The sequence below is a fragment of the Haliotis asinina genome, chromosome 2 (assembly GCF_037392515.1).
Source record: "Haliotis asinina isolate JCU_RB_2024 chromosome 2, JCU_Hal_asi_v2, whole genome shotgun sequence".
NCBI lineage: Eukaryota > Metazoa > Mollusca > Gastropoda > Lepetellida > Haliotidae > Haliotis > Haliotis asinina.
The window spans coordinates 28,466,470-28,494,242 of record NC_090281.1 but is presented as its reverse complement, the minus strand read 5'-3'; the positions used below and the strand labels follow the sequence as shown (position 1 = coordinate 28,494,242).

Below are 27,773 nucleotides of genomic sequence, written 5' to 3'. Positions count from 1 at the left end.
GCTCATGTTGTTGATCACTGGATTGCCTGGACGCCGCCATATAGCTGGAATGTTGCGGAGTACTGCGTTAACAATAACTAAACCAAGCACTGTTTATGTTCAAAACCCAATCAGACGACTATTGAGACGACTTACCCGACTGCATGCGGTTTGCATATACGGGAGTGATCTATGAAACGGCGTAGAGTTTTGCTCATGCTATCAATCACTTGTTTCATTTACCCAGATATTTGCGGGCTGATATCCAGGCAGCTGTCCAGTAAGTGTATTATTAGACTCGACACTCACTGTACTGTTTCATTCTCGAAGTGAAGTCGGGGACATCATATCCAAACGATACACTGAAGCCCGAATCTTTCTGGGTTAATTCATTTGTTTTGAAACATGCTTATATGTGGGTTTTGGCGTCTATTTTCAAGTAGCAGTCGCTGTAAGTTCTGAATAGATTGCAGAAGTTGATGGATATATTGAATTCAGCACCTACTTTTCGTCGATTGTCCTATTTCTGTATATGCCGTCGAAGACTACAATGTATTGATTAGAGCATTCTCGGGTTTCTAATGCTAAAATAGTAGCTACAACACGTACGGTCACAAACTGAGATGGGGAATCGAACTCTGGTCTTCGGCGTCACAAGCCAACGCTTTGCTCCACCGCCCACCAATAAACTGTCAGCTGTGTGTGTGGTCGCCGAAAACCCGGGTTCAATTCCCAACATTGGTACAGCCCATGAAGCCTATGTCTGATGTCCCCTGCCACAATATTCCTTCCGTTTTCTTTACAATCACTTGACAGTTCTTCATTGTTTCTGGATCTCAAGCCCAGTAGATATATCAAAGATTCTTTAACCGTGAAACAAAACAATTATGAAATACATATTCCGATAAAAGAAAATCGCGTCTCAAGACATCCAGTTGTTAACTGTAATCTGATAAATGGAACCCATACTTAAGTTCACATGTACCCTTGAACGTGGAGCACCTGCACGTGGTTTTTCATAACAGTCAGTCACGTGACGGGGCCGATCTGTATCGGTGTTTATAAACATGTGGACCGACATCCAGAACCAGCAATTAACAAGACAAACTCCAGAGACCATTTACCCTGACATCTGACCTCTTCATCAGCAAGGTCAAGTTGAGATGTTTATAAACTTCGGGAACAACTCCCGGGCTCAAGGTCGTTAATTCACAGAGTGAAACAGCACAATCTTATTCTGTTGATGGGAACCATTCGTGGAGACTGAAATGATAAAAGAAAATGGACAGAATTCCTGATACTAACCCGGTACAGGCTGAAAGGCGCCCTTTCGATAATAAGCTACTTGAATGCATTGATGTTAAAACAAACCGTCCTTCGCATTGTTATGTTTCTTAGTTGAATCTGACAAATTTTATCTGTTAGTTGTAAAGAAATGATCATTCGGGAGAAATAAGTGTTATGGTAAGACACTGTATATACTGAGGGAAACAAATAAGGGAGCGTGTTGTGTTTCGTTTTGTATTTTCAAATTTTCAGCGCAATACAAAGCTTGTGAATAAATGTGGAAACGAATGTAGGAACACTTGAACTTTCATGAGTTCCCTTATTTTTAAATTAGAATTAATCTTTAGCAGCGCCCTCTCGTCATAAGAGGCGACTAAAAAGATCGGATGGTCAGACTCGCCGGCTTGGTCAATGCATGTCATCTGCATCGTATCCCAGTTGCGTAGATCGAACTTCCGGTGATCATGACTGATCATGATCGTCGTTGTGTTGCTGGGATATTGCTGGGTTAAATAACAAACAAACAAACAAAACACAACATGTCAGTTAAAACTGGACAGCCGAGATCGAACATCCTGCCATCTTTCGCCTTCACGAAACACGTAGTCGAGGAACAATGACAAACACTGAACCAGTTCCCTAACACGGACGGATATGATTGTCATGTATCTGTACAAAGAGTAAAAACATGTTAAAACTTCTAAAACCTGTCAGTCGAACGAAGACCATCACCAGCAAAACGACTGTCCATTTTTTCTCTCCTGTGATCATAAACTGAACTCCAAACAGGGATCTCTCTGTCCAGTGTTGTAATTGTTCTTCAGATCACAATCTCAGGGTCATCATGGTTCCGTTCTGGAGCAAGAGACCAACAAAATGTTTCTAATGCAAGATGGGCCAAACATGCCGTGCTCAAATTGTTATTTTTTGTCACACTTTAAATTATGGATCCTGGCCAAACATCCAGTGATTAATATTGTAAGCAACAAGTCACACCCGTCCAGGTACGATAATACAAAATGTACCAACCCGTGGTTGGTTAGAATTATTCTTCAGCAACTCATGCTTGTCGTAATTGTGACTAACGGCGTCAGGTTAGTGCCACGTTTATCACTGGATTATCTGGTCCAGACACGATTATTTACACAACACTACCATATATCTAGGATATTGATGACTGTGACCTTAAACAACAACCAAAGAAAACAAAAATTTACCAAAAGGTCTATCAATCTAAGTCCTCCGATTTATTTGCTTCTTTTAACGTCAAACATACTTCCCAGGGGTTCAGTTCACACCTGAATCCGCACATGATTTGATTTGAGTCACGTTCCTCATTAAAATCAAAATCAGAATTTTTGTGCGACAGTACATTGGAATTGCATATGACCATTGTGGCGTCACTCACACTCACCCACTCATTCAATGGGTTTCTCGTTAACAAACTGCAAACGAATGACAAAAAAATATTGAAAAATGCAAAAAAGAACCACCGCCCTAACATATTGTCGACCTAACATTTCGAAAAGAATAATTACAAATAACTGACGGTTTATTTTGAAGTTGTTAGTAAAGTTCCCTTTTGTTTACATAGTAATAGCTCACACGCCATCTCGTGAGTGTTCACGCTATCACTAACAATTCTCCTGAACGCAACCTGTTGCCAAACCATTCTTGTCCTGGCCCAAAGCGGCGAGTTTACTGTTAGACATGGATGCTCGCGCTGCGGTCGTGCTGCTCTGTGCGATATTATGGGGAAAATCGACAGCGTCCCCTCTCCACCCAGGAGGGTCGTGTCTGGTGGGTGACATACCTGTCGCTCCAAACTTTAATTTTTCTCAGGTGAGTTCACAAATCACAGTATGTTTGTTTTTTTCAGGAAAGGAAATCTTTCTTTCTTATATAATGCCTCCCTTTCTTCGGTCAGTTGAAGTACCTTATGTAAGTGGTGATATTTGTTTACAAAAACTATCTTAATTAATTAATTAATTTAGGAACTTTATGTTGGCGTGGAATCAAGAATTTCCAAAAGTCACTTTAGTGAAAAGAGATAGTGTCTTTTCAGCACGTTAAACCATTTTATCCTGTACGAACCACTTTAACATATCTGCACTAGGCAGCCTTTTCTGTTTTATTTAAAATTATATTTAAATTTAGGGAAGTTAAACCTCTTTATCACCATGGTTAATACTTATTTTCACATAATGTATGACCTCTTTTCCTACATTGTGTGAAGCCGTTATCCGTGTATCACATTGATTGTGTCCAAGAACTCGATATGTTTATGAGAGGCCCTGGTTTTTAGTTTTAACTTTTGCTATTACGAATGCACTTTCTCATGCAACAACTAGGTGCTGGGGATAAGAAACCATTTGCTTGAAAATTATATTTTATATCAAAATTACAAACATTATAGAAACACTACTATCGTGAGTAACTATGACACTGCAAACGTATGGTCCCAGAAAAGGAATGACGCACGCATGTTGCACTTAATAATATTTATGATTTCTGTGCATTCAAGACCAATGCATTTAAAGGCACAACACACGTATAAAATGTATCAAATTTTCATGTCCGTGTTTGTTTCAGTTTTTGCCAAATACATTACTACTGAGAAACACAGAATTTCATTTTTACAGCTCACCGTTACATTACAAGTTTTTAAAGTATTTACGTTACACAGAGAAAAATAAGTTTATTTCAATTGAAGAATGAATAGTGTCAGTTCGTTCAAAGACCATATAACTACATACGGTCTGTATATGTTTTCTGAACCGTATTATTAATTCAAACAGCCACTTGACTGTGAATGCAATTCAACAATATATCGTGCGACCATTTCTCGTTTTTGGTCTAACAATTCAAGATTGGTGTTGTAAATTATTCGTCCTTGGCATCATCAGAGTTTCTAGAGTCGCCTCGAAGAATGCCGGGAATGGTGAGACCAGCGGCCAGTGTGAGTTTGACAGTCTTGTAGTCGGGTTTCACAATAGCTCGTTACTCAAGCCTGTCACTGACACTTTGGTACTGCGCGTTAATTGGAGGACGGGGTCAGGGGTCAAGAAGACAGTCTCCCCCATCTCCCGGCGCGAGTTTAGCCTTTCCGCACCTAGACATGTAGAACTGGCGTGGTGATAGTCTTAGGGTTGTGCAGAGGGTCTGAAACATACTTTATGTAATGAGTGTAGCGGTTGGATTTTCTAAAATCTCTATTTCTTCACTGATTTCGTTCAAATTTGAAACATATACTAGTCATAGCTTATGAAATCAGTACACTGTTGCAAAAGTCTAGATGTTTTTTTTAAAAAAAATGTTTTAAATGACTGTCCAAACAGTGATACGAACCACTGTGGATAGGGTAGTATGGTTTAGGGACTGTGGCGGACCAGAGACCTTTTATGATATATCCATTACATGTATATGGTCTCTGAACGGACAAAAAGGGTTAATGCTTGCCTGGTTATACGTTTTTATTCCCCCGGCATGTAATGCTGGGGAATATAGTTGACGCCTCGTCTCTCCGTCCGTCCGTAATCATTTTGTTTATATATATATAGTTTTTCCATGGAACATTTTGGTGTTAGTCTTTTGGTGGGGTGGAGCAGAACTCAAAAGCCGTTCAATATTTTTCTGCAAAACTTGGTAGATATATCAGTCAGAAGCTGAAGTGGTGAGTTTTGCTATATACAGGTTTTTGCGATTTATTATTTTCTCGGTTTCCATGAAAACGTTTCGGGCCTAGTCTCAAAAAGGAGGGATGGGCTTCCTTTCCGGAGCAGAACTCAAAAACCATTCAAAATTTTTCTGCAAAACTTGGTTGATATATCAGTCAGACGCTGAGGTGGTGAGTTTTGCTATGTACAGGATCTTGTGATGTATTATTTTCTTGGTTTCCATGGAAACGTTTTGGACCTAGTCTGAAAAGTGAGAGATGTGTTTCATTTTCCAGAGTAGAACTCAAAAACTTCTTAATATCTGTTAGTAAAACTTTCTAGATATGTGTGGCAGACCCCAAAGTGGTGCCTTTTGGTTTTTAAAGGTTTTTGTGATGAATTGTTTTCTTGGTTTCCATGGAAACCTTTTGGACTTCGAGGGGTGGGCTTAGTTTCCAAAGCACAACTGGAAAACCATTCCTTGTCTTTCAACAGATCTTGACAGATATATGAGACAGATCTTGAAATTATGACTTTGCTGGTTACAGATATATGGCATTTATAATTTTCATAAATTCCATGGAAACAATTCAAACTTAGTCTAAAAAAACAATGAGTAACTCTCAGATTATTTGTCCTTTCAAACATGTGGGGTCCGGGGGGATATGTCATCTTCTGATGACTCTTGTCTGGTGTGTCAAAAGCTATCTTTCTGGATAAAGATTGGTTTCTAATGATGCTTATTCTAGTCTGAAAAAACAATGAGTAACTCTCAGATTATTTGTTCTTTCAAACATGTGGGGTCGGGGGGGGGGGGGGGGGTTGGGGGGGGGGATATGTCATCTTCTGATGACTCTTATTGACAATGTCGTTTTCTTGATCAGTCATCAGTGTTGCACGAATCTTTGTAGTAAAATTATTGTTAATGTTTAGTCATTTGCAGTGTCTGTGGTCGCAATGTATAGGCACCGTATGTGTCCATCTATTCAAGGTATTTGTTTTTACATGTCCTTTAATCCTTGAAAAAGTACCGTGGTGTTACCGAGAGGTTGGGCGTCCGCTCGTCATAAGGAGAACCCAGGTTCGATTTCTCTCCGGAACAACTTGTAAAACCGAAACCTGGTGCACCCCTGCCGTGATATTGCTGGAATATTACTGAAAGCGTCTTAAAATTTAACTCACTCACTCACTTAAATCTTGATATAAAATTAAATGAAATGTTACCATGTGATGCGGTCATTGAAGTGTTCCGACCACCCAGGTATGGGGAAGGTTTTAATATTTGGATCAAATCCAGTTTGAATGTATGCATTTAATTTCACCCGGCACTTTATCTCAACAGCTTGTAAGTAGTCAAGGTTGGACATTTGCACATCATGACCACCATAGTTTAGCTCTCTCTCTCGACTAACGCTTAGTCTCTCTCTCTGTCTCTCTCTCTCTCACACACTCTCTCTCTCTCTCTCAAAAAAACCAAAAATGCTTCAGGAATGACGATTACGAAAGTGCTTGGGGAGGGGGGTTTGGGGTTACTAAAGTATATCCAACAAGGTAGATTATCAGGTTGCGAGGATCTAATAGTAGTATCTTACAATGTATGGTCCCGACTAGATTGTTTACAGACCGTATCTGTGAAAGGGCCTAAATTACAATCAAATGTAGTTAGCTCCCTTGATTTATGAGTCGAGTGCAACGTTGTTTAAGACATCACGTGAGGTTGTGTGATATGCTGTGTAGAACGGAACTACGAAAACACATGTCCAATGATCGAATCAGCTTGTTGTTGAAAGGTGACAGGAGAGAAACTCTGGTTCGATTGACAAAATTATTACATTAGCGGATACAGCTTTTCACCGAGTTGCAGTTGTCATGTAATAATATATCTGGACAAAAGGGGTGGGGTGAGGTGCAGCCTCACCAACCCCCATAGATCTGCCTTTTTATTACCAGCAATCATCGAAAAAGAAAAAAAAATATGGTTATGACTTTAAATTGTTGGAACATAAACTCCTGGATTCTTAGACCCATGAAGGTCCGGGGTAGAATACGCCTTCAGCAACCCATGCTTGCCATAAAAGGCAACTGAGCTTCTTGTACGTGGCGACTAATGGGATCGGGTGGTCAGGCTCGCTGACTTGGTCGACACATGTCATTGGCCCTCAGTTGTACAGATCGATGCTCATGCTGTTGATCACTGGGTTGTCTGGTCCAGACTCGATTATTTCCAGACCGCTGCCATATTGCAGGAATATTGCCGAGTGTGGAGTAAAACTAAACTCACTGACTCACAAGATATTCAGCCATGACCTTTCAGCAAGTGAAGTGAATTTTCTAACAATGAAACATGTTTCCAGGACCTGAGAACTTCTATGATATGTTTTTTCATTAAATGTCTCACTAAAACAGTAGTTCCAACGTTGTTAAGCCACCATTTTGCTGGAATATTGATGAGTGCTGCTTAAAACTAAACTCACTCACGCTCAAAATTGTTGGTCATTGATTACTTGGTCATTGGTCATGGTGACTGATCTTGGATTATTTCAGTTACTAGAAATCAGAACACCTCTAGTAGTTAAATTACTTATTTGGTTGTCCCTGCTATACCTACCTCATGCAACTACTGTCACAGTTCACTGGATTGTCAGGTCCACTCTAGATTTTGTTTACAAAGCCACAGTTTACGAAGTGCAGTAAGACTAAATATATAAATACATATGTGGAAATGTTGACTTGCCACATTTTCCACATTTTGTGGGCTTTCTTGGATATACTTGCTTCAGGGTCTGTGTCTGTTGCTGATTCTTTATGATCCATCAGGTTAGGGGTACCCAGTAAAGTGCACCACTCCGGTAACAAAGTTCTACACTTAGTCTGGTGACACATTTGGAACTGTAGGCCATATGTGAATGGCCACAAGACAAAATGGCAGCATTCTTGTTCACATGACTATTATAGAAACAAGAATGATGGATCATTATGATCCATCATTGCAACAATGATCCACCTGTGTCATACAGTTTTTCTTGTTTAGGTTGCTGGAGTCTGGCACATCACAGAGCGTACAACGTTTATATGGGGAGAGGCAACATGGACTTCGCAGATTTTCAATTTCATCCGAGGAGAAGATGGAACCATGGTCTTCGTGTTAACTGGGTACATAGAATGAATGAGTGAGTGAGCTTAGTTTTATGTCGCACTCAGCAATATTCCAGCTATATGGTGGCGGTCTGTAAATAATCGAGTCTGGACCAGACAATCCAGTGATCAACAACATGAGCATCAATCTGCGCAATTGGGAACCAATGACATGTGTCAGTCAAGTCAGTGAGCCTGACCACCCGATCCCGTCAGTCGCCTGGGTACATAGATTTGTGTTGGGGTGCAGTGTAGAGTGTAGGCAGTTGTTGGGTGTCAGTTATCACTGGGTATGTAGAACTGAGGTACAGTAAAGAGAGTTTTGCATTGTGAATGAAGAGAGTTTTTGGTTTGGTTTTGTGGGTGGGTGGGCCGTGAGGTTGGTTAAAGTAGAATGGATGGAATATAGTGAGGATGGATCGTGTTTGGTGAGAAAGTTGGCATTTTGACAGGTGAGATAGGTGGTGTATGGTGAGATAATGAAGATAATGTATAATGAGGTGGGATGGATGGAGAGTGGTGAGGTGGATGGATGGTTAGGCTGAATGAATGCAGAGTGGTAAGATGGGATAGATGGTGTGAGGTTAAGTGGGATGGATGGTGTGTGGTAAGCTGGATGGATGGTGTTAGGTAAAGTGGGATGGATGGAACATGTGAGGTAAAGTGGGATGGGTGGTGTATGGTAAGGTGGGATGGATATTGTGTTGTTAGTGAATGAGTGAGCTTGGTTTTATGCCACACTCAGCAATATTACAGCTATATGGCAGTGTTTTTTTTAAATAATCGAGTCTGGACCAGACAATCCAGGGATCAACAGCATGAGCATCGATCTGCGCAATTGGGAACCGAAATTATGTGCCAACCAAGTCAGCGAGCCTGACCACCTGATTACATTAGTTGCCTCTTACGACAAACATTGTTGCCTTTTATGGCAAGCATGGGTTGCTGAAGGCCTATTCTACTCCGAACCTTTACAGGCCTATTGTATTGTTAGGTAAAGCGGGATGGATGTAGTGTGGTAAGGTAAGGTGGGGTGGATAGAGAGGAAAGTGAGATGCAGTGGTGAAGTAAAGTGGGATGGATGACGGATGGTTAGGTGGAATGGATTTAGTATTTTTAGATGGGATGAATGGAGGATGGTGAGATGGATAGTGGATGGTGAGGTAAATTGGGATGGATGGTGGACTGTAAAGTACAGTGGAATGGATGCAGGGCAGTGAGGTGGATGAATGGTGGATGGTGAGGTGGAATGCGATGGAGGGTGGTGAGGTTAGATGGTTGGAGGGTGGTGAGGTAAACTGGGATTAGCATGGTGAGGTGGAATGCGATGGAGGGTGGTGAGGTTAGATGGTTGGAGGGTGGTGAGGTAAACTGGGATTGGGAGGTAGGATTGATGGAGAGTGATGAGGTGGAATGGTTGGTGGTGCGCAGTGGAATTGAAAAGTTATGTGTCGTGTACTATTTGGGGAACAAAACGTGATTCTCTTTGCTATAGCTGTATGAAATAATCTAACCAACAAACATGGGGAACTAAACGTGAATCTCTTATAATGGGAAAAGAAACTTAATATGAAACTTTAAATTCTATTATCTATAATATCTATCAGTATTCCAAGATTGCTGCTCTGTCACAGCTACATATGGGCTACTTCTAATTTAATGAACTATCTGTTCAAAATTCTATTTAACTATATAACTGCATCCTACCTGGACAAGCTAATACAATCGTGACGAACAGTCACCTTACTCAAACAATCCTGTACAACACACTGATCGAGAGTCCCACGTGGTCAAGATCACGTGGTCTGTTCGCACGTGAAAAAGCATGCTTCTCGGTTGGCGAAACATGGTGCGTTTGTGTGATCCGTCCATATGTTTGGTCTCCAGACCAGTTGGTGTGTAGTGAGGTAGAGTGTGGTGAATAGAAAATATTGAGGTAAAGTGTTATTGATGGTGTGTGTGGTGTGGGTTATCACCTTCAATTACTGACATCCCATCCTGCTTGATTTCAGGTATGATCCAGTCAAGTCTAGATGTGTTGACCCTATTGTGAATTTGTTGGAGTCAACGAGCATTGCAGGAAGTTTTCGTGACTCACAGGCTGACACAGGTATGTGGGGAGGGGAAACTGGACATCAGTTGTTGTGGAGGGAGTCCGGACACAGGTGTGTGGGGAGGGGGGCAACTGGACATCAGTGATTGTGAGGGAATCTGGACACAGGTATGTGGGGAGGGGGGCAACTGGACATCAGTTGTTGTGGAGGGAGTCCGGACACAGGTATGTGGGGAGGGGGGCAACTGGACATCAGTTGTTGTGGAGGGAGTCCGGACACAGGTGTGTTGGGAGGGGGGCAACTGGACATCAGTTGTTGTGGAGGGAATCTGGACACAGGTATGTGGGGAGGGGCAACTGGACATCAGTTGTTGTGGAGGGAATCTGGACACGGTTGTGTGGGGAGGGGCAACTGGACATCAGTTGTTATGGAGGGAATCTGGACACAGGTATGTGGGGAGGGGGGCAACTGGACATCAGTTGTTGTGGAGGGAGTCCGGACACAGGTGTGTTGGGAGGGGGGCAACTGGACATCAGTTGTTGTGGAGGGAATCTGGACACAGGTATGTGGGGAGGGGCAACTGGACATCAGTTGTTGTGGAGGGAGTCCGGACACAGGTGTGTTGGGAGGGGGGCAACTGGACATCAGTGATTGTGGAGGGAATATGGACACAGATGTGTGGGAAGAGGGCAACTGGACATCAGTGAATGTGGAGGGAATCTGGACAAAGGTGTGTTGGGAGGGGGGCAACTAGACATCAGTTGTTATGGAGGGAATCTGGACACGGTTGTGTGGGGAGGGGCAACTGGACATCAGTTGTTGTGGAGGGAATCTGGACACAGGTGTGTTGGGAGGGGGCAACTAGACATTAGTGAATGTGGATGGAATCTGGACACGGGTGTGTGGGAAGGGGAAGCTGGACATTAGTAATTATGTAGGGAATCTGGACAAAGGTGTGTGGGGAGGGGGCAACTGGACATCAGTTGTTGTGGAGTGAATCTGGACACAGGTGTGTTGGGAGGGGACAACTAGACATAAGTGAATGTGGAGGGAGTCTAGACACAGGTGTGTTGGGAGAGGGCTACTGGACATCAGTGAATGTGGAGGGAATCTGAACACTGGTGTGTGGGGAGGGGGCAACTGGACATAAGTTGTTGTGGAGGGAATCTGGACACAGGTATGTGGGGAGGGGCAACTAGACATCAGTTGTTGTGGAGGGAATCTGGACACAGGTGTGTTGGGAGGGGGCAACTGGACATTAGTGAATGTGGAGGGAATCTGGACACGGGTGTGTGGGGAAGGGGAAGCTGGACATAAGTAATTATGTAGGGAATCTGGAAACAGGTATGTGGGAAGGAAGCAGCTGCACATCAGCTGTTGTGGAGGGAATCTGGACGCAGGTGTGTGGGGAGGGGCAACTAGACATCAGTTGTTGTGGAGGGAATCTGTACACAGGTGTGTGGGGAAGGGACAACTAGACATAAGTGAATGTGGAGGGAGTCTAGACACAGGTGTGTTGGGAGAGGGCTACTGGACATCAGTGAATGTGGAGGGAATCTGGACACTGGTGTGTGGGGAGGGGGCAACTGGACATCACTTGTTGTGGAGGGAATCTGGACACAGGTATGTGGGGAGGTGCAACTGGACATCAGTTGTTATGGAGGGAATTTGGACACAGGTGTGTGGGGAGGGGCAACTAGACATCAGTGAATGTGGAGGGAATCTGGACACGGGTGTGTTGGGAGGGGGCAACTAGACATCAGTTGTTGTGGAGGGAATCTGGACATGTGTGTGTGGGAAGGGGAAGCTGGACATTAGCAGTTTTGTAGGGAATCTGGACACGGGTGTGTTGGGAGGGACAACTGGACATCAGTTTTTATGGAGGGAGTCTGGACACAGGTGTGTTGGAAGGGGGCAACTGGACATCAGTGAATGTGGAGGGAATCTGGACACAGGTTTTTTGGAAGGGGGGCAACTAGACATTAGTGAATGTGGAGGCAATCTGGAAACAGGTGTGTGTGAGTGTGAGGTGGGGGTTGGGGTGGGGGCAACTGTGGCTTTTGAGGGAATCTGGACATGTATGTGGGGAGGGGCAACTAGATATCGGTGACTGTGGAGGAAATCTGGACACAGGTGTGTTGTGATAGGGGCAACAGGACATTGTGGATGTTGTGGAGAGGAGATTGATACTTATGTTCAAGTAGACACAAGGATGATGTGTGTTGATCTGTTTCAGCAATGATCAGCAAAATTGTAGCAGTGACTGACTCTGTGGCTATTTTCTACATATGCCTCAAGCCAGAACAAGATGGAATATGTCCAGGAAATCAACGCATAGTTCTGTTTGCGTCTAGGGACTTGTCAATGAGCAAAGCAGACAGACAAAGTCTGGTGGAACATCTCAGTGACCTGTGTATAGGAGTGGAGGATCTCCACAGTGGTCCACAAGGTAAGCCAGTGTGTATTGGTAGCTTCTCTGTCACCTGTGTATTAGAGTGGAGGATCTTCACACCACTCCACAGGGTAAGTCAGTGTCTGGCGGAGCATCTCACTGACACTGGCCTAGATTTTCGAAGCTCTCTTAGTGCTAAGATAGTCGTAAGTCTGTGTTGATATGTGGCACTACTTTGGCACTAAGAGAGCTTTGAAAATCTATACCCTGTGTATAGGAGTAGAGGATCTTCACACCACTCCACAGGGTAAGTCAGTGTCTTGGGGAGAGGCAGTTTCTGATTTTAACATTGTGCAGTTTGGGATGCAGTTCAAGTCCTCAGTAAGACACCTTATGGATAGTACAAATATTAAGGTGAACCTTATCGGTAAGGACCCATGAAGATCTGGTTTAGAAATGATCATCAGCAACCCATGCTTGTCGTAAGAGGCGACTAACAGAATCAGTTAGTCAGACTCACTGACTAGTTTAACACATGTCATCGCTATCCCAATTGCGTAGATGAATGCTCATGCTGTTAGTCGCTGGATTGTCTGGTCCAGACTCCATTATTTACAGAACCTTTGAGTCTGCCATCATGAAAATGGTCCCTGTGTCCAATCATCCACTTATCAGCCCTTGATGCTTTAACAGAGTTGTGTCCCTGGCAATACACTTTTTGGCTCAGTGCCAGCGATGTAAATTAGTGACAAATTTCCTCAGCAACTACGAAAATTATAAGAATGAAAGTGTGCAAACATAACAAGTCTGAGTTCTAAAAATGCTGCAATAGATTATTCACAAATTCTGAAGGTCTGTGTTAGACTGGGTCTTCAGTAACTCATGATTATCACAAGAGGTGACTAAGGGGATCAGGTGGACAGGCTTACTGACTTGGTTGACACATGTCATCATATTCCAGTTTCGTAGATGGATGCTCATGGTGTTAGTCACTGGATTGTCTGGTCCAGACTCGATTATTTACAGGCTGCTGCCATATGGATGTAAACTGCTGAGGGCATCATAAAAGTAAACTCTCTCACTCTATTGTCACAGTTATTCCCTTGAGTGTTAGCCTTCAGCATGTACAAATGTATTCATTGTGTCTGAAACGAGGGTTACAAGCTACGTCAAAAACTGCTGAGGTTACAAATAATACCAGAGTTAAAAAATTTGTGCCATTAACTACATTTGTCACGAGAAGGGAATTTTTTGGTGTATTTATTTCATACTTCATATTTTTTCCTGATAGCATGAAGCAGACTTTGTGCCTGTGACAGCTGTCAATGGCAGTGTTCTTAAGGAATCATGAACAAGCATGCACTGGGAGAGGCTTTAATCTTGTTCGTTCTTGTGTTGAACATTTCTGCATGTTGGTTGTGTTATAATATTTTATGCAAGAATATGTCACATTTTGAATATTGTATAGAATTACTGGATATGTTATTTTCAGGCCAGTGCCGGATTCCCCACACTGATGAAGGTCTTGGTAAGCAATGCCATATGTTTCCCTATGTTGTATACCAGATTGTGGATGTGGACAGGAGAGTTTGCTCAAACTCACCTTTTTCAGTTTAGTATTTTTGGCAGTGAAACATACAACAAAAGCCTTTTGGTGTCAGAGACCATATAATAGAAGGACGGTCCTCCCCAACAGTTTATCATTAACTATCAGCGCTACGGTCTAGGATATGACGTCGACACTCTGCCGCCAACTTCCCATTATCGGTACACATGTGCAACAGATGTGCAGACATTTGCAAATGAGCACAATATTGCGTAAAATCTGGACTGAGAGTTAATTCCCTTAGTGGGGGATTTCACCGGCTGCGATTGACAATCAAAGTTTACATGGACAGCTCCAAAGCACTGATTACAATAATCTTAATTGGTATCCCATGCAACAGTGACTAGACATATGCATGAAGAGTATTTTGACGTTGCGGGGGATATGGATGACTTCGTCTCCTTGTCTTGTCTCTCATTTGCACTTGTCATCATTCCCGATATGGTCTCTAGTGGACTGAATGTTCCAGCACAAACTGTTCATGGGATTGTGTGAGTTATTGGGTGGTGTGGTGGCCTAGTGATTAAAGTGTTCGCTCATTGTGCAGAAGGCTAAAGTTCGATACCTCACATGGGTACAATGTGTGAAGTATGATTTTGGTGTCCCCATCCATGGTATTGCTGGAATATAGCCAAAAGTGGTGTAAAACCCAACTCACACACTGTGTCCAGTTTGTTAGTCAAGATGTGGTGTCAAAAATCTGTCATCTGTGATTTTAGACTGTTTGTAAATTATACACTTTAAGGAATTTTATTTGGTTAATATATGTTTATTTTCTTTTGTGAGCATTAATAGTTTTTTTAGAAAATAAATCTTATCACTTGTTCTTCCAACAAGTTATGGAAATGCTGTACAAGCTCTCATCTTTACTTGACCTTTAAGAAACCCTTGTTTGTTGACACCAAGAAAACATGGACAGAACTAGAGAAATTATCAGTCAGCTGTCACAAAACCCAGAAATTGCAATCTTTTAATGAACTTGCTAAAGCATGCAAAACATTGTCATTCATGGACATATATTTCTGGGGTGGAGGGTTAGCTTAGTGGTTAAGGCGTTAGTCACACAAAGATCTGGGTTCGATGCCCCACATGGGTATAATGTGTGAAGCCCATGTTTTGTGTCCCGCAAAGTGACATTGCTGGTATATTGCCAAATGTGGTGTAAAACTAAACTCACTCACTCCCACATGTACATTTCAGTTTGTTAAATACTCATCAAGAGTAAGCACATTCACTGTTTTCAGATCTAGAGTGTTTCAGTGCAAGGACAAGATATGTAAACTTCACTTGATGACTGCATGACTTATGTTTCAGTGAGCAGCAGTCTGTTTGACAGAACCACTCCTGTATTCAGTGTCTCCATAGTGAAGCAGACTGTGATGACCTTGACCTGTAGCATGACCCGACCTCAGCTTATTACCAAGGTAACCCATGAAAAACATCACCTCATCCTTGATTCTCATGTCATCATGAGGCTGTGGGGTAGCCTAGTGGTTAGAGTGTTGCCCAAGGTTGGATTCCCCATGTGGTGCAATGTTTGAAGCCCATTTTCGGTGTAGTATTGCCATGATATTGCTGGAATATTGCTGAAAGCGGGGTAAAACCCAACTCTCTCCTGTCATTGTATCCTGTTTCATGTTGTCAATCACTAGATTGTCTTGTAGGGTGTCACTGTTTTACAGATTGGTGTCATATTGCTGAAAGAATGCAGTGGTAAACAAACAAAGAGCATTTGCATTCAAAAAATAACAATGGATGTTGCCCTAGATCTAAATTCTAGCCTTTGCTGTAGAATGTTATACACGTCATCGTTTGCTTGAAATGAGTGAGCAATTCAAACTGTGCACTGAACTAGTAATAGTGTTCTCTATTATGTGTGAACATGTTGATCAGTGAAAACACAGAATGTTGCAAAAATAGAGATTTATAGAAAACTTGATTTCCGCATTAACTATGGGTGTGAAGTAAAGCAGAGCAATATATTTTGGATTACGTACATGGTCACATGGCTAATAATTTGCTAGTACTATGTTTGGAATTGCCAGAATATAAAGAAAGAAGTATCATTGGCTGAAAGTTCATTTTGAATAATGCAAGTGTACATTGTAGGAAGAAATTTCAGCTGAGAGACAAATTAGCTGGACAAGACAGTTGGATGCATTTGCACCTGCAACCAATAAAGAGCCACAGGCTTTCATGTATAGGTGTTACATTTTTTACCAGTGCAATGATAATAATACTGTAATGTGCTAAAATGAAAGGATTAGAGTATCTTTGAATTTAAGAAAATGAGAACATTATAAAACTCCCAATTTTTAATGCAGTATTCTTTTTCTTAATTTTCCTGCAAAGCACACATAAAATCCTTGAAATGTCCCCCATGATAGTGAATGTCTGAGTGAGAGTTATCTCCCTTGTAGGTGTCTTGGAGCAAGGTCAGTGATACTGGGGTACGGAAGTTGACATCGGGGGACACACGGGTTGTCGATGATTCCCGACTCTCTGTCATCCGACCCTACCTGAAGGACTGGAACTTGAGGGTCATAAACTTTGGCACGGTGGAGTCTGATGGGGGTGTCTACATTTGTATGAATGACAAACAGGCGATACACAAATATCTGGTGTCCATTGTGGGTGAGTAGAAAGCTTCTGAATAGATGGGTGAGTGTTGATGTTTCAGTGGATTTGTGAATGGATGCATGAATGAGAAGAATGCTTGATTGGTGGGTGATGGTGCATGATGAATGGATGGGTATGTGGATGGATGGATGATTTGCTGGATGAAGAGGTGAATGAGTGGATGGAACACTGAGTAGTCAAGTGGATGGATTGATGGATGGTTCCAGGTTGAGTGGATGGAATATAGGATGGGCAAATGAATGGTTGACTGGATGAGCTGGTGGTAAATGGGTGGAAGATTGGCTGTGTTTGTGGATGGATGGATGAAGGTGTGGAAGATAGAATTGGCAAATGGATGGTTGGCTGGATGAAGAGGTGGTAGATAGGGTGGAAGATTGCTGCATTTATGGATGGATGGATGAGGTTGTGGAAGATAGGATGGGCAAATGGATGGTTGACTGGATGAGGAGGTGGTAGATAGGTTGGAAGATTGGTTGCGTTTATGGATGGATGGATGAGGTTGTGGAAGATAGGATGGGCAAATGGATGATTGGCTGGATGAGGAGGTGGATTAATGGATGAAAGACTGGGTGGACAAATGGTTGCATGGATGGTTGAGTGAGTGGAAGATAGGATGGGTATATGAATAGACAGGTGGATTGATGGCTGATGGTGAATACTGGTACATGAATTGGCTAGTGGATTTTTGGATGGGTGATTGAATAAGTGACAGGCAAAGTGACTGGCTATATGAGTTATTGAGAATGTGAATGAGTTGGATGGAGTGCAGTGGAACAGATTGAGTTACTGCACTGTATTCATCTTTAACCTTCAGAGCCACCTCACATAGAGGCGTCGTCAGAGTCATTGACAGTGGCGGCAGGAGACAGTGTCACACTTGTGTGTGACATATCAAGCATCCCACCACCTACTGTGTCATGGTATACCAAGAAAAACGACGCATATCAAAACAGACGTGAGTAATTGAGTGATCTAACGGATCATACTAAAACTACAGTTTTGTGCCTTTGCACCATGGTTCTTGGATGGTCAGGTTCATTTGCATTAACTTACGACTATCTTAGCGCTAAGAGAGCTTCGAAAATCTAGGCACTGGAATTACCCTGGGGTTCCTGGAATCACCACAGGGTTTTCAGGTTTGTAATGACTGGCTAACAATGTATGGCAAAGATTTTAAAGTGTTGTATATCTAACACACTTTCCTTACTAAATGGACTTGTCTTCTATATTACATGTACCCGTGAACATCCATCATGGCACATGTCATCATATCCCAGTTGCGTAGAACAATACTCATAATATCAGTCACAGGACTGTCTGTTTGGGACTTGATTATTTACAGAACACTGCCTTATAGTTGGAATATTGCTGAGTCATGCTTTGAACTATTCTCAATTGCTCATTCACTTTTTATCACAATACTTGGGGATTTCAGGTCACAGTGTCCAGTGCTACTTGTAAGAGGTTATTCCCATCGATTGGTTATCAGGCTCTGTTGCTTGTTTTATGGCTTGGCTTTGTAATCAAGTTATGTGGATTGGGCCTGTTGATGTCAGTCTTCTGGTCATCTGGTCCAGACTTCAGTATGTACAGGCCAGCTGGAATATTGAAAACACCAACCACATAATCATCAAAGTAAACCCTACACTCCCAGGGCTTTACAGTACTCCCTAGTGAATATACCTCTACCTAAATCTGTACAAGGATTGATGATCCATAATATCAGTGAATGTAGAAAAATTAAGAGTAGATTAGGTTTGCTGTGAATTCAACTGTGTATGCATAAGAATTTTCCTAATGATGTCTTCAGTTATCTCCCTTGACATGGATGCCCCAATAGTAATTGTGTGTTTGGATACCTGCAGCACTTGAAGCTCCATAGTAACTGTGTTAGGATGCCTGCAGTATCTGAAGCAACAATTTGTAATTGTGTGTTTGGACACCTGCAGAATTTGAAGCCCCAGTATTAAGTGTGTGTCAGGACACCTGCATTACTTGAAGCCCCAGTATTAAATGTGTGTCAGGACACCTGCAGTATTTGAAGCCCCAACAGTAACTGTGTGTTGGGACGCCAGCTGTATCTGAAGCAACAATTTGTAATTGTGTGTTTGGACACCTGCAGAATTTGCAGCCCCAATAGTAACTTTGTGTTAGGACTTCTGCAGTATTTGAAGCCCCAATAGTCACTGTGTGTTAGGACTTCTGCAGTACTTGAAGCCCCAATAGTAACTGTGTGTTAGGACTCCTGCAGTATTTGAAGCCCCAATAGTAACTGTGTGTTAGGACTCCTGCAGTATTTGAAGCCCCAATAGTAACTGTGTGTTAGGACTTCTGCAGTATTTGAAGCCCCAATAGTAACTGTGTGTCAGGACACCTTTAGTATTTGAAGCCTCAGTAGGTACTGTGTGTTAGGACTCCTGCAGTATTTGAAGCCACAATAGTAACTGTGTGTTAGGACTTCTGCAGTATTTGAAGCCCCAATAGTAACTGTGTCAGGACACCTACAGTATTTGAAGCCTCAGTAGGAACTGTGTGTTAGGACACCTGCAGAATTTGCAGCCCCAATAGTAACTGTGTGTCAGGACACCTTTAGTATTTGAAGCCTCAGTAGGTACTGTGTGTTAGGACTCCTGCAGTATTTGAAGCCACAATAGTAACTGTGTGTTAGGACTTCTGCAGTATTTGAAGCCCCAATAGTAACTGTGTGTTAGGACTCCTGCAGTATTTGAAGCCACAATAGTAACTGTGTGTTAGGACTTCTGCAGTATTTGAAGCCCCAATAGTAACTGTGTGTCAGGACACCTGCAGTATTTGAAGCCTTAGTAGGAACTGTGTGTTAGGACTCCTGCAGTATTTGAAGCCCCAATAGTTACTATGTTATTTGACTACTCCTCCAGTAGTTAGAGACCTCAATAGTAACAGAGTGTTGTATGTTCCAGGTTGTGGGGATGCTCAGGTTGATCTGATCTTCATTCTGGAAACCTCGTCTGACTTCGGAATCTACAACTTCAACCTCGCCCTTGACTTTGTTCGCTTCTACCTAGTGTTCAGCGACATTAGTGGTGGCAATGTCAGGGTTGGCTTCATGACCTTCAACGATGAGGCCCGTGTGGAGTTCCAGATGAGCGACTATCAGGACAAGAAACAGCTCTATCTAGCACTACTCCGCCTCCAGTACCGGGGTGGCAGTGCCAACATCAGCAATGCCATACATGTTGCACGCACACAAATGTTCCTGCCTCGTCATGGTAACCGCAAGCACGTGGCAGACGCCATCATACTGATGACGGTTGGGAGAGTCAATGATGATGCTAGCCACATTCTCTCCGAAGCTTCAGCCGCCAAGAACAGTGGTGAGTCCTTTGGGAACACCATGAGTGTGTTTATTTAATTGTTTTGTAGTATTTATGTTTTACTGAAGTGCCAGTAGTTTCCTATTGAGATGAGACAAGACATATTAAGTCAAATCGTGTAGGAACCCAGGTATGTGAGTGAGTTAGTTAGTTTAGTTCTTCGCCACACATAGCATTATTGTAAGAACTGATGAGCACAGACAATGAACCAGAGCTTTTTGTTTGTTGCTTCTTTCTTGTTTGAAGCTAAAATATTCCAGCAGTCTATAAATATTCGACTATGTACAAGGCAATCCAGTGATCAGTATCATGAGCATTGATCTATGCAATTGGAATACGTTGACATGTGTCAACCAAATCAGCATGCCGGACCACCCAGTCCCATTAGTCGCCTGTTATACAAGCATGGGGTACTGACATAGGCACAGCTACTAAGGTGAAAAAAGCGCAGGCTTAAATATGATTATTAGTAAAACGATTGGGCAAACCCTCATTACCGTCTTAATATATAGCTTTGCAAGCTATTGTGCTTACACAAAAAGTTGGCTTGCTACATGCCTAACTGAAGATCATTTCTAACCCAGATCTTCACAGGTATGTTGGTATGCTGGTATGTTGGTCCCACAGATATTCTAACTCTGTACAGATTGGTTTACATGATATGATATGTGCAGAACATCCACATGTTTTAGCCACCCTATATTTGTTTTGCCTATATTTGTTTAACAGCTGTTTGTGGTGATTTTGTCAGTGTCAACTACAAACAAATTATTGACATAAGAAATTATTCTTCCTTGGATTTCTCTCAAAAATTGACATGGGAAATTTCTTGGTGCATGTCAATGTAGTGGCCATAAAATTCTATATGCTGGGATTTGAACCACAGACCTTCTGATCTGAAGTCGGGCATCTCTAGCCGCATGGTAGGGTACTGAGACTTACTGTGCTAAAGTTTCATATGAACAAGCTTAATTTGTGAGTCTCGTGCTTGGATTTGAACCACAGACCTTCTGATCCAAAGATTCGTGGTTGACATGATCAAAGAGGCGAACCGCATCAGCAAGCTTAAGAGGTAAGGATGTCATCTGTGGGATGACTCCACACTCTGCAAGAGGTCCTAGAAAACTTTTACAACAGAGTTAGAGGTTTCATTTTCATTGAAAGTGCTCAAGCATTTATCATTAAGAAAAACTTAAGGTTGCAAACACCTCTGGGTTTGCGTCAGACAATGTTAGACTTACCAATGTTATTACTCTGTACAGGAATCCACATGTATGTCGTCCAGAGCAGTTTGGACCACACAGCAGAGATTGGTGCCATCGCCAGCACACCTGTGGAGGAGAACCGGTTCTCTCTGGCCCAGTTCCCACAGCTCAAGGAACTCCGGAACTCTATGTTCAGGTCACACTGTCCAGGTTAGTCAAGATTTTGCTGGTTCTGTTTGTTCTCATTTCAGGGCAATATGACCGTAATGGGAAGTCACAGAATATTTTAGAAACATAAGGTCAAATAGCACCATTCCACCCTTCACGAAAGTTACACGTCAACACAGGTCCAGGGGTAAGAAGCTCAATTACACCAGAGACATGTTGCTTCTGTATGTCAGCTGCAGGTACAAATAACTCCTGTATCCCAGTTCCGAGGCAAGAAACACCTGTCTGTCAGCCCAAGCAGCAAGTAACTCCTGTATGTTATGTCCAAGAGCAAGTGAACAGTACTTCAGCATCAGTGGCATGTAACTTGTGTACATCAGCTTTAAGGGCAGATAACTCCTGTATGTCAGCTCCAAATGCGAGAAATGTATAAGTCAGCTTCAGGGACATGTAACACCTGTATGTCATCCCAAGTGGCAAGTAACTCCTGTATGTCATGTCCTGGGGCAAGTAATCAGTACGTCAGCTTCAGGGGCATGTACCTCATATTATACTAGCCAAGGTGAATTTTGAGGATAAAAAAAAGCAGTCTGTTGAAGGGGGTCGGCTTACCAATGAGACACAATTTCACGAAAGTGTTTTTCAAGTTGTCAGTGGCCTGTCAGGACGATCTTACAGGTCAGCGGTACACCTGCCTGGAAATTCACAACTTTGTTATGAACAATCAATAAGATACATATCAAAGTATACACTTTACATTATTTCAAAATATTTTGCTCTTAGTCATTATTAAGTTTCGTACCTACCTATTTACGCACAATAATTAAAAAATGTTCTAATTCTGTCCGGTCACCATTTGCAAAATGACATCAACTGCCAATGTGATCAACTGTTTCCTGTGACTTCACATACAGTGACTGCTTTGTTGTTTTGCAATGCCACGCAAGCGATACACAGGTGCTGTTAATAATGGGACCAACTGCTGTTGTTTTGTTGTTTGCATGGTTGTCTATTTCCCAATATTTACAGATTTTGGGCATTTATATTTTTTTTGTTTTTCCATGGAATATTTTGGTGTTAGTCTTAAATTGAGGTGGGCTTCGTTTCCGGAGCAGAACTGAAAAACCCTTCAATATTTTTCTGCAAAACTTGGTAGATATATCAGTCAGAACCTAAAGTGGTGCCTTTTGCTATGTACAGGTTTTTGTGATTTATTTTTTTCTCGGTTTCCACGGAAACATTTCGGACATAGTCTGAAAAGTGAGAGGTGTGTTTCGTTTCCGGAGCAGAACTCAAAAGCTGTTCAATATTTTTCTGCAAAACTTGGTTGATATATCAGTCATAAGCGGAAGTGGTGCCTTTTGGTATTTACAGGTTTCTGTGATTTATTATTTTCTCGGTTTCCATGGAAACGTTTTGGACCTAGTCTGGAAAGTGAGAGGTATGTTTCATTTTCAGAGCAGAACTCAAAAACTTCTTAATATCTGTTAGTAAAACTTTCTAGATATGTGTGGCAGACCCCAAAATGGTGCCTTTTGGTTTTTAAAGGATTTTGTGATGTATTATTTTCATGGTTTCCATGGAAATGTTTTGGACTTTGTCTCAAAATGGAGGGGAGGGCTTCGTTCCCAGAGCACAACCTGAAAAGCGTTTCATATCTTTCAACAGATCTTGGCAGATATATGAGACAGATCTTGAAATTGTGACATTGCTGGTTACAGATATATGGCATTTATAATTTTCATAAATTCCATGGAAACAATTCAAACTTAGTCTAAAAAAACAATGAGTAACTCTCAGATTATTTGTCCTTTCAAACATGTGGGGTCCGGGGGGATATGTCATCTTCTGATGACTCTTGTCTGATGTGTCAAAAGCTATCTTTCTGGATAAAGATTGGTTTCTAATGATGCTTATTTGCCAAAGTCTGCTCTAAGGATGGTGATTGGTCAAAATCAAACACATGTCCTAAAGCAGCCAATCAAATAACAGCAACGGATACTGTCCTTGTAAACGAAAATTTATAGATTCAGATGAAAGTTTTGGCTGAAATCATGCTATTCTGAACGTGTTACACAAAACATCACCACATGTTGGGTTAATGTATTATTGTGGATATGGAAGTAAAAACAAACATTTTCTAGAACTAATGGTCAGTATAAACGTTATGAGATCACATAGCATACTTACGTTTTACATTGAAGACTGTAACTGCAAGATGTCTTGTGGTGTGAGTTTAGCGGGGGCTCGGTTTATGCACGAAACATACCATTTTGACACTACTTTTAGGGGTCAAGTTAGGGGATCATTTTATCTATGGGGTTGGCTTTTACACGGTAACTCCTGTATGTCATCTCTGGGGGCAGATACCTACTGTATGTCATCTCCAAGGGCAAGTAATCTGTATGCCAGCTTCAGGGACATGTAACACCTGTCATCATCCCAAGGGGCAAGTAACTCCTGTATGTCAGTAGCAGGGCGTGGAGTCAACCCACAGATGACATACTTATTTTGTCAGCTAGTTGACGAGGTTAACCTTTTTAGTCATCTGGACAAGGCATCCGACTTCGGATCAGAAGGTCTGTGGTTTGAATATCAGACTCCGAAATTTTGTGGCTACTTCATGTCAGCTACAGGAGCATATAACACTGTATGTCATCTCCAGGGGCAATTGACTCCTGTATGTCACCCCCAAGTTCAAGTAATCTGTATGTCAGCTCCTGGTGCAAGTACGTGACATATCAAGCTATTTGGATACAATGACGTGTGAACTAAGTCAGTGAGCCTGACCACCTGATCCCGTAAGTTGCCTCTTGCGGCAAGCATGGGTTGCTAGAGATCAATTCTATCCAGGATCTTCATGAGTTTACTTCTGAAGTATTGTGACCAAGGGCTTAATTTTTGAACAGTTTAAAACAAATGTTGTATTGAGGACATTCTGCAACCAAGGTTTATTTGTCAAGTATTGTGACCAAAGTTTCCTTAGGAAACATTATATTTCTTGGGAAGTTCAGTGACAAAAGCTCTTCCTTAGAACACAGGATGGCAACGAACATGTATCATTTAATACAATCCTTGCAATTTGTAAGAGAGTAAAATATGTTACAGCCCTGTGTTTGACAAACCTCCTGAGCCTCAGTTTGACTGACATCAATCCTGTTAGTCATGAATCGTAACATTGTGGTTGTCTTGAATAATTGACTGGATTAAGCATGTGTTCAGAATAACAGGATTGAGCAGATCCATTGATGCTCCCTCTTACTGTTTTGTCATAAAAACACCGTGGCAGATCCAACTACAGTTTAAAACGTCAACAAATGTGGAAAAGATTGCTTGATGTGTCATCAAGAATGTGCTAGATTGCAAACTCATTAAAATGATTGGTTCAAGGAATAAAAACGGAACAGAATATTTGCACATGTGCTTTGAATGTGGAATATTGCCAGGGGCAAATCGCTGTTTGAGATCTCCTTGGGTCTGTGATGATTTTCAGTGCCTTTTAGTATTTGTGCTGGCTTTCATGAGTTTGCATTCTCACGAATCAATGACATCAGTTCCATATTTTTTTCATAATTGTTGACATCTTGAATGGAACATCAAAGGTCAGTGGAAATGCACTGGAACTAGTTGTGAATTAAACTGCTCACAGCTTCCCCCTCTCCCTGTACTCTCCCTGCTCTGTACTCATTGTTACAACTGGGTACCTTCCCCCAACTGCTAGTTTCCCAGTTCTGTACTCTCTCTGCTCTGTACTCTCTGTTACAACTGGGTACCTTCCCCAAACTGCTACTCTCCCTCTCTGTACTCTCTGTTACAGCTGGGTACCTTCCCTCGACTGCCCTTCTTCCTGCTCTGTACTCTCTCTGCTCTGTACTATCAGTTACAGCTGGGTAACTTCCCCCAAATGCCAGTCTCCCTGCTTTGTATTCTCACTGCTCTGTACTCTCTGTTACAACTGGGTACCTACCCAAAACTGCCAGTCTCCCTGCTCTGTACTCTCTGCTCTGTACTCTCTGTTAAGCTGGGTACCTTCCCCAAACTGCCACTCTCCCTCTCTGTACTCTCAGTTACAGCTGTGTAACTGCCCTTCTTGCTCTGTACTCTCTGTTACAGGTGGGTACCTTCCCTCAACTGCCCGTCTTCCTCTCTCTGCTCTCTGTTACAGCTGGGTAACTTCCCCTAACTGCCCCTCACCCTGCCCTGTACCCTCTGTTACAACTGGGTACCTTCCCCTAACTGCCCCTCTCCGTCTGTAGTCTCTGTTACAGCTAGGTACCTTCCCAGAACTGCAAGTCTCCCTGCTGTGTACTCTCTCTGCTCTGTACACTCTGTTACAGCTGGGTACCTTCCCACAACTGCCCCTCTACCTGCACTGTACTCTCTGTTACATCTAGGTACCGTTCCAAAACTGCCAGTCTCCTTGCTCTGTACTCGCTGTTACAGCTGGGTACCTTCCCTGTTAATAATCAGACATCATACCAACTCTGAGGTTTTTGCAGAATGTTTCATTAAAATATTGACATAGTTCACTATTTGTTTCGAGAGAGAGATGCAGGTAAAGGGGCAGCCTGGTGTGTGTGACAGGATGGAGACCACACAGTACAGGTTAATGAATAATAAATAAATTTGTTGGCACTTGTGCACATACTTCTTGAACACCTGACTGTCCCATTCTCTGCATTCCTCCCTTGTAACAAACAGTGAAATGTGTCAGTATTTTGATGATAGTTTGTTAAACAACTTTTTTATTTTTTGAACAAAACTTCTGCAAAAACCTCACAGAGTTTTGATTATGATCAGCATTTCACTGAGTATTTTATGTTTTTTAGTTTTTGAGTTACATTGTGATTCATTGGTCCACTTTTGAGTCGAACAGACTGTACACATTTGTACGATCTCCAAGGTCTGTACCATCCACAATAGCTGTTCCATCTTTTGGCTGTGTTCCTCTCCAAGGTCAGTACAACACACATGACATGAGAGAATTCATTATTCTCTACTCTCTACTTGATTTCACTGAAAATGGAATTCATATCTCAAACTGTGACAAATCACTTTTTGGGCACTATATCATGATTATTAAAAACTCCAGGTTAGTTAATATTGAGAACCAGCAATATAACACTTATCCTCATCCTGATCAATATTACCTCTCCCAAGGGAGAGGGCTTCCGGCTCATGAAGGCAGTGAGAGGCTGTGTAGATTTATCCACCAGGTCCCTATGTTCTGCTCGCTTCCTCTCAGTCTCCCAGCTTCCTCTTCAGTCCTGGACCCACATCCCCATGGGTTATCTCCCATGGTGGCCACGCCTCCTGTCCATCTCACGCCTGACCCCTTCCCCCTACCCAACTTGATTGTTTCATCTCAAAGTCCCCATTTTCAATGTGAACAATTTCTCCTCACTCCCCGACTAGAGGCGTAATCCTACTCCCATTGTAGAGCCCCATCCCTCTCCCTTTCTCCCTTTGTTCTAGTGCCACTCCTCTTAGTCTAGAGCCCCATACTTCTGCCCCACCCTACATGTGAAGCCCCTCCCTTTTCTAATGCTTCACCACTGTAAGTCCTGTCTTCTCCATGTAGAGCCCCACCCTTCTCCTCAACTGGAGTTCTTCACCTCTATGTAGACCCCAGTCCTTTCCCCTGCTCCCCTATTGCAGGACCTCCCCTCTCCATGTAGTGCCCCATCCTTCTTTTCTGCTCCCTTTTGCAGGGCCTCCATTTTATCATAGAGACCCACCAATCTACTTCACATTCCATCTCAGCCCCTCCCATATTCTCTCAATCCTTCACAGACCAGCCTAATCTGCACCATCCCATTCTAGGGCCCCACTGAGCTGCCCTCTCTCCTAGCAGAGCCTCCCCAACCAGGGCCCCAGTCATCTCTCCTTTCTCTACATAGCAGAGGCCTTATCCTTCTAACAATCAGGGACCCAATTTCCCTTTTTTTCACAGCATCCTATTTCCCTCCTGCCACAAGGGACGACTTCAACATCTCATTAAAGGAAATTAATATTTGATGGTTTTTCAAACACATTGCCCAACCCCAGCCTCCTTGTGCCCTAGTGCCTGTTACATTCAATCATCTTAGTTGGCTTGTAACACCAGGACATCTAGACTATTGCATGGCCTCTAAATGTATATAATTTTGATAATAACAAATAAAAACATTTAAATAAGAATAAGGAACCCCAGTCAGATGGATAATTCAGAACCTGAGGAGAGTTTGACTTGCTTTATTTAGGCCTTTAGAATTACAGAAAGGGCTGGGTGGAAGGGAAAATAATGTGGTTCAGGGAC

The 27,773-nt window shown here is 42.4% G+C and overlaps 1 protein-coding gene across 1 annotated transcript in view; it reads left to right on the top strand.

Annotated features, from left to right (window-relative positions):
• Window positions 1-2,976: 2,976 nt before the first annotated feature.
• LOC137273523 (uncharacterized) overlaps window positions 2,977-27,773 on the top strand; it is a 156,023-nt gene continuing 131,226 nt past the window's right edge. Inside the window, exons 1-10 of the mRNA XM_067806249.1 lie at window positions 2,977-3,108; window positions 7,954-8,075; window positions 10,070-10,167; window positions 12,348-12,560; window positions 13,996-14,031; window positions 15,424-15,533; window positions 16,530-16,743; window positions 17,564-17,704; window positions 19,689-20,102; window positions 21,365-21,517. Coding sequence (XP_067662350.1) covers window positions 2,977-3,108; window positions 7,954-8,075; window positions 10,070-10,167; window positions 12,348-12,560; window positions 13,996-14,031; window positions 15,424-15,533; window positions 16,530-16,743; window positions 17,564-17,704; window positions 19,689-20,102; window positions 21,365-21,517 — 1,633 coding nt within the window. The remainder of the gene's footprint in view (window positions 3,109-7,953; window positions 8,076-10,069; window positions 10,168-12,347; window positions 12,561-13,995; window positions 14,032-15,423; window positions 15,534-16,529; window positions 16,744-17,563; window positions 17,705-19,688; window positions 20,103-21,364; window positions 21,518-27,773) is intronic.